The sequence below is a fragment of the Amblyomma americanum genome, chromosome 1 (genome assembly GCF_052857255.1).
Source record: "Amblyomma americanum isolate KBUSLIRL-KWMA chromosome 1, ASM5285725v1, whole genome shotgun sequence".
In the NCBI taxonomy this organism is placed as follows: Eukaryota; Metazoa; Arthropoda; class Arachnida; order Ixodida; family Ixodidae; genus Amblyomma; species Amblyomma americanum.
In genome coordinates, this window is record NC_135497.1 from 151,623,026 (window position 1) to 151,645,140 (window position 22,115).

General features: G+C 44.0%; 1 protein-coding gene across 3 annotated transcripts in view; it reads right to left on the reverse strand.

Moving 5' to 3' along the window:
* Positions 1 to 4,562: 4,562 nt before the first annotated feature.
* Positions 4,563 to 22,115, reverse strand: part of LOC144113949 (uncharacterized) — a 49,983-nt gene continuing 32,430 nt past the window's right edge. For 2 of the 3 annotated variants that reach the window (XM_077647363.1, XM_077647364.1), the window contains one exon: positions 4,563 to 21,467. In XM_077647363.1, the coding sequence (XP_077503489.1) occupies positions 21,213 to 21,467 (255 nt within the window). In that variant the 3' untranslated portion in view covers positions 4,563 to 21,212. The remainder of the gene's footprint in view (positions 21,468 to 22,115) is intronic. The other variant, XM_077647365.1, reaches the window with a different exon arrangement.

Sequence of the window (22,115 nt, forward strand, 5' to 3'; positions counted from 1 at the left end):
GCCAAGTAAACACGCTTATGCCCTGAAAACCTGCAAGCAGAAATTTGAGCGGCCCGAGTCTACGACGGCTCTGTATGCACGAATGTCGCAGAACGACAGTACAATTTCTATTATACCAAAGGGGGGAGGGGGGGTCACTGCAACGGTCTAAAATGCGCCAATACTGCGAGGGTTTAATTACTCCTGAACTGAGACACGTATGTGAAGCAGCGCACGGTTATTAAACTCGTTCACAATGTTTGCGACTTTTCGGAGCAGTGGAGAAGCCCGAACACATTGTCTCTCCGATGCCCGTATCCACGATCAGAGAGAGAGAGAGAGAGAGTGTGTGTGTGTGTGTGTGTGTGTGTGTGTGTGTGTGTGTGTGTGTGTGTGTGTGTGTGTGTGTGTGTGTGTGTGTGTGTGTGTGTGTGTGTGTGTGTGTGTGTGTGCGTGCGTGTGTGTGTGTGTGTGTGTGTGTGTGTGTGTGCGTGCGTGCGTGCGCGCGCGCGTGCGCGCGCGCGTGTGTGTGTGTGTGGACAAAGCATAGGGGTAATGGATTGTTCGACCGTTCTGTAACGAGCTCTGAACTCCAAGAATGAAATTGTTTCCGCTGTTCCAACGCTGCACAGCTAAATGGAAGTACCAAAAAGTTGTTTTTGAATGTTAGCATGACTCACGATTTAACTTAGTGCAGAGCAGTGTTCCGACCAAATTTGTGCTCGAAATTCTAATACTCAAGCGTAGTTAATATGCGCTCCAGTTGGTTTAATGCGTTTAGGCATGTGATGCGGCCACACTGTCTCATGACTTTCTGTAAGGACTCGTAAATGAAACGAGGGACATACTCCTAGTTTCATTTCCCTCCTAGTAAAAAAAAAAAAAAAAGATGGCTTTGCCCCACTTTGAGTCGGTAAGCAGAGAAGCCAGCTTTACGGAGAAAAGACGGGCATGGTTTGTGATGTGCGTCATCTACGAATCAGTTGCGTTTTGAAATCAGCACACGTACAACTGGGTAAAAAAAAAGAGGGGAAGGGGGAAACTTGTGCCAGTAATCAAAGAATAAGGCGTCATGTAATATATTGAATTGTAATGAAGCTAACATGAAAGTACGTACAACTCTTGTAAAAAAATTCAGAGCCCACACATTTTGCCTCTCTGGAGGGAGGGGTCCCGAGCTCTGGAGGGGCGAAACCGGAGATTACTCTCACTTATGAGATATTTAAAACCCTGCCAATGCAAAACGAGCCACACTGCTAGGCCCAGAAGCTCAGGTGTCTTTTTGACAAAAGCTGTGAATACAATGCGAGTACGTTTACCCTTCATCAAGTCATTAATTGCTCCATGGTCCAAGTACAAGAAATGAGCTAGGTTTGATGCATTCAGAACTGACAGAGCAGCCACAAGAGGAGCACCCAAAGATGAACACAGATGACAAAAAGAAACTGCGAAGTGCAGAGCCCTGCTCTTAGTGTCGCCTTTTGGTGCTCTTCTTGTTGCGCCTCTGTCAGTTTTTCGACTTGCCTGGCTGCATGTGCCATGTTCATCTATCCCTCTGAGACACACGCGAGGCCAAACGGAGGCCAGACATCAAAACTATATGCTCTAACCGCACTGCCAACATAATCCCACGATTATGTGTTCCTAATGTGTAGGACTCTCCCAGCTCGCTGCTGCGCATATGGCATATCCCGCATCTTTTGCAGCCAGTTCTGCTTTCCCCATTCTTGTCCCTACCACAGTCTGGGATAGTCAGCTGGTGGTGGGGTTCACGCAGCAACACGAACAGACGACCATCATGGCTACCGGAAATGTACACGTGATATTACGGCTGGGGCAAATGGCAGCCTCTGGTGGCCTGTCGCTCACCATGCCATCACCATACTAATGGCACAGAACTCGTAAAAAAATAGTTCCAAAAACTGTCACTACACGCACACCAATCAGCCTGCGAATTTTAAAAAGCAAGGGTACGTTCCAAGGAGCCTTGGAATGGAGCCTTCGTTCTACACATAAAAAATTTATTTACCAACAATCTTCTAAACAATTTCTGAGTCCCTTTAATAATGAGCAGCTGTGCAGTGTGACAGTCTGGATAGGGATAGTCAGCTGGTCATCCAGCCATTAAGGTGCTAACTGCTGCCAGCAATCGATGTCCCACTGGGACAAGGAAACATCACGCCTCGACGCAATTCATTTTTCACACGCCGCTCGTCTGTCAGTAACGCACTTACCCAGGTCATGCGCATTAGCTAGAGCGTCCAAAACAACCACAACCCTTAACATCTGCAGCCACCGCGGTGGCTCAGTGGTTATGGTGCTCGGCTACTGACCCAAAAGACGTGGGTTCGATCATGCTTGCACCGGTCGCATGCTAGAGACCCGGGTACTGTGCAATGTCAGTGCAGATTAAAGAACCCCAGGTGATCGAAATTATCTGGAGCCCTTCACTATGGCGTCATTTATAGCCTGAGCCACTTTGAGGCATTAAACCCCACAAACCAACAATCTAACATTTGCACATGCAGAAGCGCGCCGGCCATGCGAAGCCCAGTGATGGCATGCCGCACGGGGGCATACGTTGTGGACTCTCGCACCATCATTTTGTATACGCTTACCACGCCAGCGGTAGGGAATCCAGTCGCTGTATGTAGTGGAGTGATCCCGTTTCAATTTGTGCTCACGTGGCACATGTAGCCATGCACGCATTCTCCATTTGCTAGTGAAATCACTAACTAGGCCCGCCGCATGCTACAACATTGATAAGTGTAACATAGCACTGCGACGTGCTAAATTTCTGGCAGAGAATATCAGCAATGGAAGAGTGCAGTATCTTGGGTGGACCCTCGAACTGCGCGGTAAAGGCCACCGACGGAGGTGGTGAAAAGAGGGGAGAGGAAGAAAAATGTGCATGTGTGCTTGTATTACAAAGCACTGGACTTAATAGAGGCTCATCTGCTGGTAGGCTCAAATAAGAACAACATCAAATGGCAGTTGCCTGCATTTTCATCAAGTTTGTGATGACGGGCTCCTGAAGGCAACTTTCAGAAGAATTTTAGAGAAAGTGCCACGGATCTTATGATCTGGATCCACTGGCTTGGATCCACTCTTGCATCTGTGGAAACTGACACTGTAAACATGTTCCAAGAAATGTGCTGCAAAATGAAACTTTCATAATACTACGAGGATTTGACAATCTTCGGTATGCTTGGAAAAAAAAAAATCTGTACATTTTCAATCCGTAAACGATAATCCATGAACTGCATAGATAAGGTTCAGAATAATTGAAATTCATGCCTTTCTAAACTTTTGCGAGCAAAACATCAGTAAACTGCCATTTTTAGAAATACTTTGCCTTGAAGTCTCTGAATTGGCAATTTAAATCTTTCCTTCTGTGCCTTCAGCAGCAAATGTCCGCACTACATGGTCCTGAGAACATTGCAGTAGTTCACGCACAGAAAACACATGCTCATCCCTCTTTTTGTCAGCACTTTGTTTTCCTTGGGTGGGACACTAAATGCATACCCAATGCTATATACTGCGAGAAAAATGAAGTTAAAAAATATATGAGTGAAAAGAGCCAAGAAAAGACATTTAAGCATAGGCAGCAGATGCTTCTTGCTATGAACTGTGTTCCATGGTCATGATCGAAGTGTATTCTTCCACATGAGGACCATGTTTTCAAAGAAATATATTGGTTCCTTCTCTGCTGCACATATTGCTGCTGAAACATAATTACGAGGCTGCATGGCAGATGAAAACAATGGCCGCACCAACCGTGCTCATGCTTTACATTGACTAGAGCAAAAGGTGTCATCTTGCCTCAAGTTGCAGTGCATGGCCAACGCCATAGAGAAAATCAGTGTTCCCTTAAATAATTTCTTTTTTTTTCCTGGGAGCAGGCTTGCGCTCTACGAGTACATCAAGCATAAGAATGCTATGGCAAGTTTATAGTGAGACTGTTCATTTCCAGCCGGACACACAGATGGCTTCAGGTTTGACCCAATTAATATAACACAAAAGAAAGAAGCTGCAAAATTGCCACAAGAGCAGCGCAGCTGCAGAGTTTTTGCACTATTATTGATCAGCCTTGTGGTGGAGACTGATTGCAGCACAATACAGAAAGAATGAGGGACAAAGGAAGGGAACACAAACAAGCGCAGTATGCCTCAATGTTAGACAATGTATGCCTTAATAATGTATGTATGCCTGTATGCCTCATGTTAGATGCATTTGAAAATTTGTTGCCATCAAATCAAGCCTGCCAAAAACGGCTGAGTTCGCGTTTTGGAGTTAGGAAATAATCACAAGCATCAGAGTAAAATTAACCAAACTAATCTCTCGGCTGTTTTCAGGTCATGTTCTAGCTCTTCAGCAAAAACCTGCCAAAATTAAAGCAGTATGTTTGATACAGTAGAATGATACAGCCAATAAGAACATAAAAAATACATGTTATGACTGAATGGTTAAAAAGAAGTGCTGCCAATTCTGAACGTTTAAACTGCAATGGTTCACACAGCTAAGATGCAAACACATGAGCCATACCCATGGCATGTACTTGGTGTCTAAGGCCATCTACAAAAAGCAATCGACACACCTTTTTGACAGGTCACCAAAGTTTAATAAAAACAGCATGACAGCATTACTGGAAGGCACTTGCACCACAATTCAGTTGCAAAAAGAGACTAGGTCAACAGAGATACAGGACTCCAGGAATCACTTTTACAAGCATGTGCAGCATCATCAGCGTGAAACATGTTAAAATAGTTAAAAAAAGCACCACAGAACTTTTTTAAGAGCCAAGAAAATGCATTTTATGTGCCCAAAATGTGGACCTTTACGCAGAGATTGGGCAAAGCATCAATGAAATCTTATAACACAGTACCAAAAGTATTTCCTTATATAGCACAATGAGGCATTCTTCTACCTGCACTGTCTACTATTTAATTTTTTACATTCCGCAGTCTGCCCTATAATAATAGTAATTATAACATTGCTACCACAGTGGAAGCAAGAAAGGCCGAGGAAGCGAGTTTATTTCAATAGACTGAAATTGTCTGCTTCAAAAGTTTCTATCTCGTGACAGAAACTTTCAGTGCCACCTACGCTTGCAGGCGCCACAAGGCAGTACAGTAATTTTTGTTCACAGAAAATATTTTTAAAAATGCATCTGCACCTGCAGTTGTTACTGCACATGACTGACAATAATAATAAGGTAAGAACAGGAATAGCTATAAAAACTTGGTTTTGTTTGCTTTCGGTAGAGTATGTAATGGCAAAACTGATACTGATGATTTTAACTCCCAAGCCTACTCATGTAGAAGATAGTTCAGAATCCTAACACTACAGCTTTTGTTTACACTGCCAAATTATGACACCTACGTCTTCCTGTAGGCGCACAGGACTGAAACCTTAGCTACAACTCAATACATCACAATCCTTTGGCCCCATAGATGTGGCAGGTGTTCTTGTGAGTTCATCCACATAGGGCAGCAATAAAAGGCCTACAAGGAGCCTCTGGAATATATCTTTCCAGAACAAAGCATGGGCCTTGCTTAAATCAGCTTCATTAGTGCAAATAAAAAACATTATCTAAATCAAATAAATATGTCAAATCACATAACCTGGTGAGGTAATGCACCAAAGCGAATTTTTTCCTGCCGAGCAGGGGTTCCCAATCTTTTTAGCCTCAGGGAACCCCAAGGACTTTCAGAAGTAAAGCAAGTGAGCGATATGTATTCCATAACACATCACCCCACTGCAAAAATTTTTGAGCTGGCTTCATTAAAACCGAAGATATTGGCGATTAAAAATGATGCTCCTCTTCTCCCCCTTCAACTCATACACACCGAGACACCAGACGAAAATAAACTAAACAGACTGGGGGCTACAGCCCTGGTCTCCCCACACATACTTCGCTCATTGCTTATCTCCTCTTTCTCATCTGTCATTGTTGGCAATAACAGACCCGGAGCGGACGCAAAAGACATAACGGATGACTTTGGAACCACTGACAGAAAGATGCGGCAGCGGAAAATCTGAAACATGTGCACGAAGGCAGTGACCTCACTTGCACATGTCCGTGGGGTTCACGCAGCAACACGAGCAGACGAACTTCATGGCTACCGGAAATGTACACGTGACATCGTGGCTGGAGCGAATGGCAGCCTCTGGTGGCCTGTCGCTCACCATGCCATCACCATACTAATGACACAGAACTCGTAGAAAAATAGTTCCGAAAACTGTCACTACACGCACACCAATCAGCCTGCGAATTTTAAAAAGCAAGGCTATGTTCCAAGGAGCCTTGGAATGGAGCCTTCGTTCTACATGTAAAAAATTTATTTACTAACAATCTTCGAAACAATTTCCGAGTCCCTTTAATAATGAACAGCTCTGCAGTGTGACAGTCTGGATAGGGATAGTCAGCTGGTCATCCAGCCATCAAGGTGCTGACTGCTGCCAGCAATCGATGTCCCACTGGGTCAAGGAAACATCACGCCTCGACGCGATTCCTCATTTTTCACACGCCGCTAGTCTGTCAGTAACGCACTTACCCAGGTCGTGCGCATTAGCTAGAGCGGCCAAAACACCAGCTGACTAGTGCAGTGTGACAGTCTGGAATTAATAATTACAGTGCAATTAGTCCCAAAATGAAGTGGATAAAGGAAGAACATGGGGGAGGGGATTGAGGCATGCATGGATTTAGGTGCATGGGAAACCCCAAAAGGCCCTCGAAGGAACCCTGTGGTTCTGTGGAACACAGCTCGAGAACCCCTGCTATAGAGAAATCACAAATAAAACCTAAATTGACATAATATACCTGAGAAATGCCACAACTAAATGAAAACATGAAGGGCAGTCTCATAAGTACACAAACAATTTTTGGAGCTTAAGCAGATGTCATTATAATTGGCAAAACCCAATGTGGTGGCATAGCTGCTGTGGGCAGTTTCCAGGATAAGACTTAAGTGCAAGGTGATGTGTATGGCAACAATAGAGGGAACAATGAACTGTGACTCAGTTGTAGACGCCACTGCAATCGTCACTCTAAAGACTCTAAATGTAAAGACATGAATATCAGCTCCTGTTAATTTCCAGCTACCGACACAATGCTTAGATGTAAACCATCACGGTGGATGTTTCAAACCAGTGAACCAACCTTGCTGCAATTTTGAAAGAATTCTTGAAGCCGGGATGGACTTGACAAGCAGATTCAATGTCTTTAATACACGTGATCACTGTCTGCATAACCAATGGACAGGCACAAGACGAGGCGAGTATGTGTATATTTTTTATAATTATATATTGGTGATATTGTCTCAGTTGCATCAATCAATACACAACAAAAAAGAAAATATATAGACAATAAGTACATAAAACAGCAGTAAAGTCTACTGTTAAGTAGTAACCTCCATGTCAGATTCCCGACTAAAGGGTAAATATGAAATGTTCGCATAAATTAACATACAAAAGCAAACGTAAAGGTGATTACTTTTTTCTTGAAGTTAATAACACGAATTTATTTGTATTTCTCCCATGCAGAGGTCAGCCACAAATAGAAGTAATGATAATTTGTTTAAAAAATTGTGCCTGCCTGCTCGCTGATTTAGGCTAAATATCTTCCGTACTACGCATACTACGCCTATAGCAAAATGCCACCTAAGACCATTCTCAACTCTTACAGAGCAAGAAAAAAAGAGCCCAAATAGATGTAAACTCCCTGATGTGCTTTCAATGCCTCGAAAAGAGACCTTTATGCTCAGGACAAAGTGATGAACATAAACATCTGAAAGAAAACTATCTGAATAATGAAAAACAGCTAAACAGAGACATAGCAATGCTTAAATGATTCTAAAGGAGTTTCTGTACTAAGAACTGGTTGAAGTTTTGATGCCCTCTATGTAAAAAAAAAAAAAACTACCATATTTCCTTGTGTATAGGTCGACCTTTTCTTCAGAATCGCGCTCTTCAAACTCGGGGGTCGACTAGTAAGCAAATCACAGCCAGGGCAAGAGGAAAACTCAGCTACGAGCTCAGAAAGAGAAGGGAAAAGGATGCCAATGACACCTGCTGTGGAAAGTCCTACATATTAGCCTCCTTCGAGCCTTCACAAAGTACAGCAGTTGACGCCACTGTTACAGAGCAAAGGTTTCACGTGCCCCCTCTTTTTTTTAAGAGTCGCTCAACGCATTCTCAATAAGGCCGATACGAAGAGAATGAAGCCTCACCACGCCATCACTGCATTGACTGCGTACTTCAGAGGCATTGCAGTAAAAATGACACATCTCCGTAGCTCAGCTGCACGGCAAGTCATGCCTCCTGGACATGGGTGACCATTCTCTGCAGCATTCAAGTGAGCCGCATATTATGCATGGAGGCAAAAAATTTGAGCGACAGTACATAATTTTTATGTCGCTGAAAACTGTAACAAATGCTGGGGACACAGCGGCAGCGCCTATCTGGTGACGAGTTTCTCATGGTTGCAATTTTTTTTATTTCTTTCGTGGTTCCTGAAGTAAAGGGGTCGGTTTCCTCGGTGCCCCTAAAGACAGGAGTCGGTTTCCTCGTATTCACTGTCGGAAGAGTAGAACTACTCCATAACAAGGAACTATGTGATGTCCTTGTCGTCGACCATGGCTAACTCCATGGCCAACGCAAGTCTCGTTATGCACGAAAGCGACTGCACACAAAAAATACACGTGAGAACTGAACCACTGAACACCTCCACGGCGAGCAGACAAGACCTGCCTGCATGCGCTCGATTGAAAATTGTCGCACAAAAGCCACTGCTGACGCGCTGCACCTGCACCACAGAACTGGTTCTGCACTGCGCTGGCACCATTGACACTTTTTCAGGATTGGTGCCGTGAACCAGCTCTGAATCGAATAAGCTTTTATACCTAACTTTTATACATTTCGTGCTTTGTGCAGTGAACAACACCAAAAAGACTGCGTTTCCCAGACTGACACTTTTTCAGACTGGTATTGTTTTACTATTCAGGTGGAATACTACAGCTGCTATGAAGTCCCAGTAGATATTTTATTGCAAACTTACACGCTTCATTTGTAATCCATAAAAATCAAATATAAGGACTTTTTATAATCTGCACATTTCTCTCTAACCTGACTGAGGGCATGAACATGGTTTATAGTGGAGTACTAGCTCCAAAAACCAGCCTCTCCACTTGGTTGATAGAAGTCTAACATTGCGCTGATTTTATCAGCAATTACCTTAGTTGATACCTTGTGACAGATATTAAGCTAATCTGTCTATAATATTCCAAGTCTTTGGTATCACCCTTCTAATGAATTAGTATTACGTTAGCCATTCTTCTGTGCTCCTGGTACATTTGAGGTCTTGAGGCATGCTGTGTATATGATTGCAAGCTTTCTTATCAGTCGAACCTTGTGTTGCGAACAGGCAAAAAAAAAATAATTACGTATAGTCGAGATTCGGAATATAAAATTTCGTCAAAAAGCACGAAAGAGCAACGCTTTGGCCAGTGAAAAGACGGCAACTCAGGAGATATTTACCAGAGAAAAGAAATCTTTTCCGAAGTTTTAACGACGTTTCAAAGGTGCTCGCAGCAATTTCGAAACAGCAACAAAAAACGAGCACCAGGTAGGCTGGCCTCCCCGCACAGCACTGCCAGCACACAACTGCGTCAGGCCAAGTGCCAGCTAGGGTGGTTTTCTCGCATTGCAGCTATGTCGCGGGGAAAGTGGTACGCCAGAGCGAACGATATCGCCCTTTTCATCACCTGAACGTAGGATAGTTACCGCAAGATTATACAACCATTCATGCTGCTCATTACGGGGCGCTGCCGACGCGTGCGAGAAGCATGAATGCATGCCAACCGCTGGGCTACAAACTCTCCACGCTGCTGTAGCTCACATGGTTACTGCTGTCGATAAGAGCACTAGTGCGAAATAAAATGCAAACCTTGGCGTCAACGCTTCCCTCGACATCACCAGTCAGTAATGTAGTGCGGCAAAGCCTGCCACCTGTCATCCAGGCGGGCACCGCTTGGCGCTGGGTGTTCGATATATCCATTTTATGGCCAACCGCCTTCGGTATGTACAATAAAAATTGCATGTTTGTTAAAGATATTTTAGAAGAGTGTGTGATATAGCCAATAATTCATAACATCCGTATTCGTTATATCGAGGTTCGACTTCCTTCAAAAGGATATGCAGCTACTTGAACCTCTCTAGCTGCTTTTTAACTCTGTATTGTTTGTGAGGCTTTCTTTCCTTCCTTTTCAGTTAAAAACAAAATTTCTATTTCTTCGGCACCATTATCTGTAACTTCAGTACCATTATTTTGGCTGCAGTATGAATCCTTATGGAATTCCTCTGCTAAATTATCATATCCAAAGAGGTCATGACAGTGCCATCCTTGTCTCTCACTACAAACAACTAGTTCCTTTCAATGCCCAATTTATTCTTTGTTGCTTTCATGACTACCTAACAGCAATTAGTTCAACTTATTTTTATACCTCAAGATAGAGTTCCGCCACTTTTGGCCTTCCAATGCAGGGCTCAAAACATATCCTGGTGTGCTTATGCACACCAGTGGCAAGTGCCTGTCCAGTGGCAAGCGCCTGTTCAATGGCCAGCAGGGTGACAGGTTCAAGTGTGCAAGCGTGTTTTAGCTGAAATAAACAAGAGCTGTTATAAAATCACAGTGTCAATATGCACCAGGCATAGTTTTTGATGATGCAGAACTGTGATCAGAGGTAGTGCTCAGTGTATATTTCTCTTGCAATTTTTAAAGGCACAGTCATCACCTTTCTATGTACTTATTCACTGGAGGGGGAATTAAAACACCACATGGATTTCATAATGCATAAAGCACTGCCACAAATTCCTGGCAAGACATGTGCAGTAAGAATATGTACTGGTGCCATAGCCCAATGGTTCTGGGTGGTTTAAATCTCACACAAACAAAAAGTGAATCCCAAGAGCACAAAAAAAAAGAAACTCTTTTTGCATGACGCACTTACAATACAGATGCAGATGAACATTACTGAATGTTGATCTGCATGTCATGGGTTCCCGCTAATCGCATGCTACATCAAATCAAAGCCAAACACCTGCCCAGACTCTTGCATCTATTCCGGTAACAATAAGAAAAGTACAGAAAGGTAGTCTTCAAAAAAAAAAATATCAAACACAGCGATTCAAACACTGACTAGAAATGACTACAAAGCAAACCACCAAATTCCAAGAAAATGCAAATGAAACACAACCATGACACTATTGCAGAATTCTTATCCTGAAGAAAAAGCTGCACAAAAGGCTCGTAAAGCTTGAAGGGCACACTAAAGAAGCAATAGGAATTCAAGAATTAGTACCGTAAACTGAGGAGGCCACCCGATTTGCCAAGTCACACAAGAGTCTATCTCTGACCTAAGTTGCAGCCGTTGCCAAGCACCCTATTTAAGTGATGCCTCACATCAAATGCACAAGACAGAGCTTTCAGGCACATCACCACACTTGCACCAATTGGTGAAAGCAGCAGATGCAGTTGTGGCAGTTCAGTTGAGACTAAAAAAGAAGGCACAAAATCTGTACCCACTAACATTTAAATCCAAATGAGGGAAGAATGCATATTTTGTGAACTCAGGGTGCTGAAAGCAAAGCTAATTCAGTAACCCCTGTTTGTGGCCGTGATTCCTATATGACTAAGATGACATTATGGCACCCAAAGCAGTGCCCAGGCATGTTCACATGGAGAAGCAACTCATCAATGATTATAAGGTGCTTTTGAGTCTGTTGATAACAACTTTACCCATATTATTAGAGAATTATCATGCTTAGCAGTCATCATACAGGTAGCAACATGCATCTCAATGTCGTTCACTGACATTTTGTGCTGTCTCTGAACCGTTACAAGAACTTCAGCTGATTCAGGTTGCTACTGTATGCCTGCAAAAATCACAGTTCAAATACAGGTCCTACCCTGATAGACATTCACAAAAAAAGAAAAACTTAAAAACACCTTTTTGGCTGCAACCAAAGCCGAACTCATGGGACAGCATTTATGAATTATGAAACCACTCTGAATTCGTCTTTGCATATCAATGCAGGCCCTGTTTTGCTTGCTAATATCCATGCTTTAAATCATTTTGCTCCTAATACCGAGTAGCTTCATTGGCCTTACAATGGCCAGCCCCTGCCTCACAGTGCACATTGTTTCATTCCACATTTGACATCCATGCGCCAACGAGCAGCAGTTTCCACCACACTGTGTTGCAGCCATGCAGAGTTAAGTCTAATGGTTTCTCTTCTTAGCAACACTGGGAATATGTGACATGGTCAAGCTCCAACCTTGTCACAGTAGCTCTTTTCAACACATCACATGAATGCACTTCTGCTGACATTTGAGCAAGTTACCTGTAACTGTTTTGACTGCCACAATGCACAGCTCTGACACACCCCAAAACATGTTACCATGGCTTAATATAGTGAGCAGGAGACTAACAACAAATGCACGCCCTTCTGGGGCACCAACACACAAACTGCATTTAGAGCACACAAATATGTATTAATTTCATTTTCCCCTCAAGAACCCATTGCACTCATCCAATTCAGCTATCCATGTGAAACAATATAGGTAACTCTGACAGCACTGAACTGTACCCAGTTGGGGCTTCAAGCTCTCTTCTCTATGCCCAGTTTTCACACACAATTCTAGCATAAGGTGACACGTCTCATCCCATGGAAATGATATACAAGTTGAAGCACCTGAGAGGCCTTTTTACTACAAATATTCCTTTTCTCCTCTCTCAAGTGCCAGCTCATACAACACCTACCGCCCTCTTCCCTTTCGACACAGGCTCCAAACCTGCGGTTGTACTTTCTTCTGCAGTTCCTTTGTTCACCCGATGATAAATGTTTTTCGCACATCATCTGCTCAAAAACACGGGAGATAAAAACTGGCCCTACCATGTATATTATAAACACTGTCACATTTAATAACATAACATTGAACATGATAGGTCACTGATCCAATGTATGTCCTTAGCACCTAATTCCAGAAAAGCATAAGTCACTCACACACCTGAATTTGGCAACATGCTGAATGTATTATAACATTAATGGGCCCCTGAACTCTCTCTAGTGAAAAATATTGTTTAAATTTGGCCCATGTGTGACACCATAACCATCAGAGAAACACACTCCTGTATAAAAAAAAAAAAGACGTGCAAATAATGGAATTACCACTTATCATCATGCACTTCAAAGCCATTTCCAATACCAGACAGTTTCTCTTCTTCCATTCCAAGCTGCTATATTTTGAAAGCAACCTATTTGTCCGGTATACTCCAAGACAGATACAAACCTACATCATAAGTCTATTTTACAGTTTGTTTTTCGTGCCAGATGTGCATCTTCCCCTCCCTCCTGGAAGCAGCACATCACAACAGCAGGTCACAGAGTACACTACAATAAAACGTGATTATCAAAACAGCCCAGCTGGACAGGATGGTACCACATGAACAGCAGATTTAAATTTGTGCTATACTTACACTTCCCGAGGAGACAGTGCACAGTGCAATAAAGATGTGACACAGAAAGGAACCAGCAAATGAATATGGTGAAAGAACGAAAATAGCCCACAGGATGCAATCAAACACAAAAGGACTAGAAAGCAAAGCTAAAACAACTGCTTCTCAGTGCTGGAAAACGAATGACAAAAAGCAAGGCGCAATTTCACTGGTGCACTGGTACGATTTCAAGACTAAAGAACCATTTTCCACTGACAAAAAAAATGGCCTTTGAGTGCCATGTGCTCGTCAAGTGAATCAAGAACGAAGAAGTCCCTGCGACATTGCGACAAATGCCATATATTGCTGTGTATTAGTTGGCCTTTTTTTTCTTTTTCAGAAACGGTTTGATCCCAGCTGTGGCGGTCGAATTTCAATGGAGGCGAAATTCTAGAGGCCCGTGTACTGTGCAATGTCAGTGCATGTTAAAGAACCCCAGGTGGTCGAAATTTCCGGGGCCCTTAACTACTGCGTCCCTTACAGCTCGAGTCGTTTTGGGACTTTAAATACCCATTAACCGACCAAACCAAAAACGGTCATCAGAAATGAAGCGGTTAACCTATAAGCGGAGCTTACCTATTTGCAGTGTTTAGCAGGTATGGCCGAGTCGTGGGTATTATGCACCTCCTGCTGGTTCCCGTCCCTGACATGATATATGAAGGCCCACGTGGCAAAAAAAAAGAAAATTCATATACAGGTCGGTTCCGCTAACGAAAATTCAAATTGCGTGCCATTACCCAGACGCTTGCATGGCAGTCACTTTAACGGACAAGCGACAGATAGAATGAGAGCAGACTTTTGGTAACCTTTAGAGCGTGCACCATGTCGAAATTCAATACTACAGGACCATTGACAAGCCAGAAAGGCATCGAAGCCGTACCGTTTTACTGCCTTTGATCTCCACTAGCCTCTGACTGCTAGCCTTGCAATTGCATCATTAGCATCTGGTACTGATACAGCAGAATCTCAATCGTACAAATCTCACGGGGTCACAAAAAATTTTCGTACCATCAAAAATTTGTATCACCCAAATTTGTAATTCGTATCACCCAAGAACTTACGCAAATTTGTTTTCGGCTGATGGGGTTTAATTACGGCCGTACGCTGCCGCTCGCTGCTCGTGGTGCACACTGTGTGACTGGTGATCCCAGCACAAGTTATGTACAGACAGCAAGTACTCAGTGTTCATAGTGCTGTGGCACCCCAAGGACAAGGACGTAGATGGAGTGACGACAACACAAGTGTCATCTCTCCGTCTACGTCCTTGTGGTGCCACAGTACTATGAATTCGCACCAACTCACCCAATTTTCAGCCCTTTTGTACTCAGTGTTTGAGGATGCAGTTGTGGCTCACGCGGTCGCAGTATCTGCAGTACAGTAAGGTGGAGGGCTGTTCGCGACACCTGAATTTCTGCCCATTACACACAATGCACACTCGCCAGGGCACTTAGTGAATTGTATCACCCCAAAACTCATATAAACCGGGATCGTAACATTGAGATTCTACTGTAGCTGCACCCTTGCTGCGATGCCATCCTGCAGAAAGTATGTTGCCTTAAAAAGTTCAAGGAAAAGTTTGCAACTGTAGTAACTGGCACAAGTGAAGATGAGAAAGGATAGAAACAAAGAATTGCATGTTAAAGAGCACACCGTAGGCACATATTTCTTTTCTTTTTTATCTAGCTAGAACAGCATGCAGGGAGCGGAAGGAGGACATCGACTTATACATCAAGCTAACTTTTTTTTTTTAAGAGTGAGGGCTGAGAGTTGGAGCGGCCGACTTATACATGGCAATATACTGCAACCATGTGCGCAACCTCCTGCCAACTGTGAAGATATAAAAGGCTTTCCTCAAGAGAAAATGCAGAAGCCTTCCAAGATGGCATTCAACAAGTTCTTCCAGATGAAAAGGGAGTCATCGAGATAAATGACGACATCTTAGTGTCTGGACAGTCTCGAAAAGCATGACCACTAACCTTGCTTCATACTGAAGGGCACAGCGAGAGGCTGGACTAACTTTGCACAAGAGGAAGCGCGTTATTAGGGAAAGAACTACGAGATACTCCAGACACATACTTTCAGAGCCAGGTATCACAGTAGACCCTGACAAGATATAGTCAATCAAGAGCCATGATATTCACAAAAAATCCTTCACAAGTCCAAAGCCTCCTAGGAATGATAAACTACTGTAGTCATTTCACCCCACATGGCTCAGATTACTAAATTACTCATAAACTTGCTTGTGCAAGGAACACATTTCAATACCACTGAACACTGCCGTTTTTCAGATCACAGTTGTCAAACTTTACAGCAGTGAGTGCAAGCACCACAGAGTAACCCCCCTGTGGCATCAAGCCAATGATTTACCATGAACGTCAAGAAAATGCTGGAAATGGCAACAGATAAAGGTCCCGAAAAAACAGATGCAGTGCTAACACAAGAGAGGAAAGGAGAAAAAAACCAAGCATCCTAGCGTACGACAGTTGAACATCAGCTCGAACAGAGGCACTGTACTCAGTTATGTGTTACCCTCAAAATGTTGGACATAATGAAGCCACAGAACACTTTACAGTGTACATTGCTGGAGGAAGTTTCACAACCTGCAGCAGACCCCAAACTGCTTGTCCTCCCATATTCCCTCTTTTGCTTCTCCGGTTTCAAGTCTGCTGGTGCTTAACTGGTGTTTACCCCCTCTGCTGTCAGCTATGCACTTCATTCTGTGAGTTTTGCTAGAGAGAACTCTAGTTGTGTGCTCTCTTTGGATAGCATTATGGGCCACTACACGAGTTACACATGCTTGTTTAAGATAAAAGTTGCCGACTACACTCTCGAGCACAAAAACCACACTGAAAGTGCGTTTCATCTTGAAGATGAGTTACATGGATGAAGTATTTATTCCACCAGCGTAGTTTCTGCCGTTCTTACCACGTGAATTATTTTCTGAATATTTTATATCGTACAATGAACGCACCGCCCATTTTTCTTGTAAACCAGCGCAATGGCTAAAAGCCAAACAGGGAAGGGACAAAACACTGTGCTGATGTGGCTTCGAGCTGTTGCACTGGTTTACAAGAACCATGTCCGACCAATTCGCCCACCAGTTCATGTTGCACCGCCCTAATTTTCAGCTTTCTAAGGGGGGGGGGAGGATGTGGAAGTAAATTTTCTTTTTTTGTGCGAGTAAATAGTAGAACCCCGCTGGTATGTTTTTCACGGGACCACGCAAAAAAAAACTGACCAGCTCGGAAACGTAGTAGCAGGGAAGCACATGTGAAATGCATGCTCACATTTCGCATTCACAGAACGCATACACATAATGACCCAAATGCCCAGTGATGGTTCTCAGTCTACCTGAGCAGCTGTCTGTGGAAGGGAGGCAGCAGCAAAGAGAGGGCGTGCAAAGCAGGTGAAGTTTGGGCACGCATGTGCTTTTACCCTCTACAGAATCCTCATCTATCAGAACCTAGAAACAACACATTTAAGCTGCAGGCAACAAGGAAAACATGGATGACAGAAACATGCTTAGGATCCAACCCGTGCAGCTGTTACACGTACAGCACTGCCCGTGCGGCGTTTGGTGCAACATAGTTTTGTTTTCGCACCTTTGGTCGTTCGCACTTGTGCCGCAGCGGCGATGGAACGGCACCAACGGCTGTAAAAAGGCTCACATTGTCAGTAAGTGCGCTCAGCGTCGGCGTCAGTACAATATACCAGAAGATGCCGGACACAGTGGCGGCAAAACGCCGACGGTGTCTTAAATTCTGCTTTGGCCGGTCTGCCGTCACCTTTCCATGCGCGTTTAACATAAGCTGTGAAAATACCACGGCGCAGGGTAAAGCACTATAGTGAAGTGACATTTGCGACGTAGCATGTGGGAATGCTGCCACAGTTGTGACATAACAGCCGAGTCTGTATTGCATGGGTTTCTATGAGAGCTTAGTCAGGACTGGCTCAGGAAAACATAACAGCCAGGAAAACGCAGCACCTGGTAACGTAAAAGCGGGGTTCTACTAACAGTATTTCTCAGCAAAATCTCAGAGGCTGCCTTCTGAGTACTGTGCTTCCACAGCTTAACCTGCTTTTTGGCTTCAATGGAAGAGTGGATAGACTATATCGAGAGGCAACATGAGGGGGTTTGGTTTCAATTTTTGCCCTCTTTCTGAATGCACATTACTCAAACGTTACAGACAGACATGCGTGACCACCAGATCTACACACTATAATTAAGTGAAATGTCCAAATGTGGTCAGAAGCCCCTTCACTAGCCCTTCTGCACAATACTACCTAAACAAGAGAAACAATGTTTGATTAAAGCTTTAGTATGCTTACAGTGAGCAGTGTACCAGAAACCACAGTTACACCTGCTCAAACCTCTCCAATGACCATCTTACACTCGTGAAATTGACATTCAATGCACCTAACAACAAAAAAGACAGGGTCCTGCCACTCCAAAGATGCGTGTTACTCCCCAAGCTTTCTCCCTTCTTTGAACATGTGAAGCAAAAGAGTTGCAGCCTCCATATTTTGTGTAATTTGGAGTTTCATATTTAAGTTTCTTGGCTATAGTAAGCATTAGCCAATGCTCCTTTGGCAAACTATACCGGACACACAGATTATCCCATTGAAAATCTCGTATAAAAGTCTAGGGAAGTTGTACTCCATATAGAACTGCAATTTCGCCTGCAGTTCAATATGTCGAACTATGCGCCGTGCCCGTACAAAAGGCGTTTTTCCCAATGGTGCTCTTTGATCATTTTCTGCACGAGGAGACTGGTCACCTACGCTGCCTTGGGCACCTGATCGCAGCACTAGCACTGTAAAAACGTGCGAGGGGGTGAACGTTGGGTGTGCTCGAGGCTCGGCTTAGGTCTATTCTACTCAGTTTCTACTCCACATTGCCATCGTGCAGTAAAGTTAGTCTAACTAAAGCCTAGCCGCGCTCCTCGCGTGGCATGCTTTGCAGCCGAAGGCACTGCAGAATCCAATTGCGCCGTAATTTTAGTGAGTGATTATTCTATTTATAGTGTACTGATAGCAGGATTAGACATTTTAAGATAGGCGGTGGCTCCAGCGGCTAGTTTCGTCCACAGCAGCTTCGATGCAAAGCAGGTTAGGCCTAGTAATGCCTCGAGAGTGGTGCGCTGCCAGCACGCTGGCGGGTGGCACATTGCTGCACGATGGCCATCACTAACTTGGGTGCAATGTATTCTCGCTTCCAGGTTATCGCCATTTCTTGCATATCGATATATTAAGTTCGATACATTGGGATTCGACTGTATACTCAACCAAACAACTTCGGGCTGGTTGGTGCTCGTTTATTGAAAAAAAAAATGCGAAGAAGAGGATAAAGTGATCAGAGACACGCACAATGCAGACTTCCCAACTCTTTTAGATTTCACAGGAAAATTGCCTGTGAAATCTAGGTGGATCAATTTTTTTAGCAGCTCTGGCTGCAAATAACCTACTTTTTTTTACAGCAATATCTGTATTTAGCACCCTCCAAAGGAATGCATGGTCTGTCCGTGGTGCTTAACACTGTTTGTGCCACAAGTGCACAAGAAGCACGCACAACGCTACAATGAGGAGGGGAGAGAAACACCAGCTAAGTTTAGTGGGGGAGGAGATGTGGCGAGGACAAAGGGAGGGAGATGGGTGCAGTGAAGCAAGGTGAGGGGGAAGCACAGCCAAAGCTACAGGAGGAGGGGAGTATGCAGCCATGAACATGTGCCTTCTCCCAGCATCCTTGTCTTCGGCTGAGGCGTACGTTCACCTGCGATCACGTGACCACCCAGTAAACTCAGCCCATGACTTGTGCAACCTTTGCCGTCATCAGCTGGGTCACAAGGTGCCGCCAAACACTTTGAAATGCTTCTCAGGTGCTGCATGTAACTTGGAGGCAAAAGCCCACAAACATGCACTGGGAGCATGTTGGGTGGTTCCCGCAAACGCACTGCCCAAAAACATCCGCAAGTTTGCGCCCATATATTTCATAGACAGAAATTGATGTTTACACCATCCAGCGTTATTAAGAAAACTCGGAGATAGCAGTATCGCCTGTCTGCACTGGTGGTGCTTCACGCTTGATTCATAACATAGCTTGAGGCACGAGTGTCCTCGCTCTGCCATAGGAACCAAATGCGCGTCTGTGTATGAGTTAGAGAAGTAATAAGGAAAGGAAAGGCATGGTAGCAGTCTCACATTGGATGGACCCTTGCAATGTACCATGAAGGAAAGGTTTAAAGAAGAGGTGCATCGAACTTTTTTGCAATCCCCTTCAAGTTTGATGTATCCGGGTTCAACTGTATACTCAAACAAACATCTTCAGGCTGGTTGGTGCTCGTTCATTAAAAAAAACTGCATGAAAAGACAAGGATGAAGTGACGAGAAGAGACACACACAACGCACAAGCTATTGCTCAGTTTTGCAATTTATGTGACAATCATAAATGTTCTCAAATCTATCTGTCATAGAAATGTGCTCCATGCATCTTTGGAATTGCGGAACAACCTTTTTACATTCTCAGGTGTGTGTGCCACATGTTGGCACAATGAGCTGGTCCCTCAGACCAATTAGGCCATTGCTCGCATGTTGCAAGTCATACTGTATGCAATAGTACAACCAGTACAGCCAGAGTACAGCCACAATTTCTAATGCTTATCGGTTCAAAGAACTGTCCGCTTCAAAGCAGACACAAAATGCCACAAGTAAACAAAAGCAAACCACTGAGAACAATGCATAACAGTTGTGACATACTTTAGGCCAGCTCTACAAGCTGACAACGAGCTAGAACTGCAACACGGTGTAAAAAGGACGGTCCAGTAGATGACCGCTGCTGCGCCCCCAGCTGTGTTTGCACATATATACTTTCACGTAATTCACAACCACAATTTTTCATATGGTGCTGTAAAGCTGATGGACTAACACTCACAAAATGTTACACAACTGTTCACAAAAAGTAGCAGATGTTTACACCACATGTGTCCATCATAACAAATCAGCTTTTGTTAGTGCTATCACTACACAGCTGGCTGCCCTTTTCATGTAAGTGGCAACTGCAGAAGACGGCAACTGCAGAAGCTATATAAGGAAACAATACCTTTTGACAATGCTATTACATTATAGTGTGATGCTTCATCCAGCACAGTGCCTCTCTGCTGCCGAAAGCATTAGATGACATCATCTCATTCCTGTTTGTGCATTCCGTAGAATGCAACTAACTCAGCCTCTTCAACATAACACATTAATTCACATCAAGCCAGGCTCAAAGTTTGTGACACAGTGCTTCTCTGGACATGTTTAAGAGACTGTGGTAGCAGTAAAAGCATCATCCTCGTTTGTAGGGCCAACTAGAAGGCAACTGCTAAAACCCAGCACTTTGTTCTAAAAAACAGGCAGTAAAAACCAGTATCATTACTCAACTTCTATCATTGCACTCAACTGATATCCATGACGCAATTTGTTTCACTATACCCCGTTCTACTGCCTAAGCCAGAGCTAGGCATGTGCTAAAACTGATGTCCTTCAAAACAACTGTTCCATGACACGGCCCACAGTTTATGAACACCATACAAGACTAAAGCTTTCGGTACATTCAATTTCTTCGGCAGCATTTTATGGCCCAAAACCTTGATTTAAGAGAAACAGGCTAAGTTACCAGATGTGAAAAGCAGCCGTGGTTCATGAAGCAGACTGAGCAAAGCCCACGATGTCTCCCAGGGAAAGTGCAGAGGAAGAAAGGCTGGATGATTGTTCTGCAGCAGCTGCTGCTGCAGCACCATTGTGTGACTGTGTCTCGGAAGTACTGTGGTCAGAAAGGTGGGCCTTGTAGTTGTCTTCACGCACAGTTCGGAATGAGCACAGAGGGCACGCAAACAGCAAGCTGTCACTCTGGCCCGGATGCTTGCGATGCAGGTGGCTCTTGTATGTACTGGACTGCATGTACGGGAGAGGAAATGCTCTGTGAAATCCGAGCCATTCTCCTGTGCATGCACCTAACTATTTGATGCTGACATGACAAACTAGAGAGTAAATTCTAATGCTGTCTGTCGCACCACACAAAGAAAAAGCATAGCAGTGTACGATGACAAATATTGTGCAAGCTTACCAGTTGAAGTTGCACCTGCACAAAGAATTCAAGACTTCTCAGTCTTGGGGTGTCCACCAATGCTTTATGCATTTATTGATGCACAGCAAAAGGCCAAAAAACATGCACTATACCCCAATTCCCATCGCAGACATTTGCCCTGAGCTATGAAGAATGCTTTTGCATCCATTTACTGTGACCCCTGAGCTGTCAGCTAGTTCATGGGCCAACACAACCCTAGGCTAAATTCCCAGCATATACTTCTCCATATTCAACTACAGTGAACTGGCCTGCCAAGTCCGGACATTCTTTAAAAGCTCCAAGTCAGGTGCATGCATTGTCAAAGATTGGAACACAGCCTGTGAAGTTAGTTATTGCTTCCAGCTCATACTTGCAGACCTACTGAAGCGTACTTCCTTTTGAACATCAAAAAGAGTACTCGTTTTGGTCGTAAACAAGCCTCCTGCATGCTCAAGCACTGGGACAACTCCTGTTCA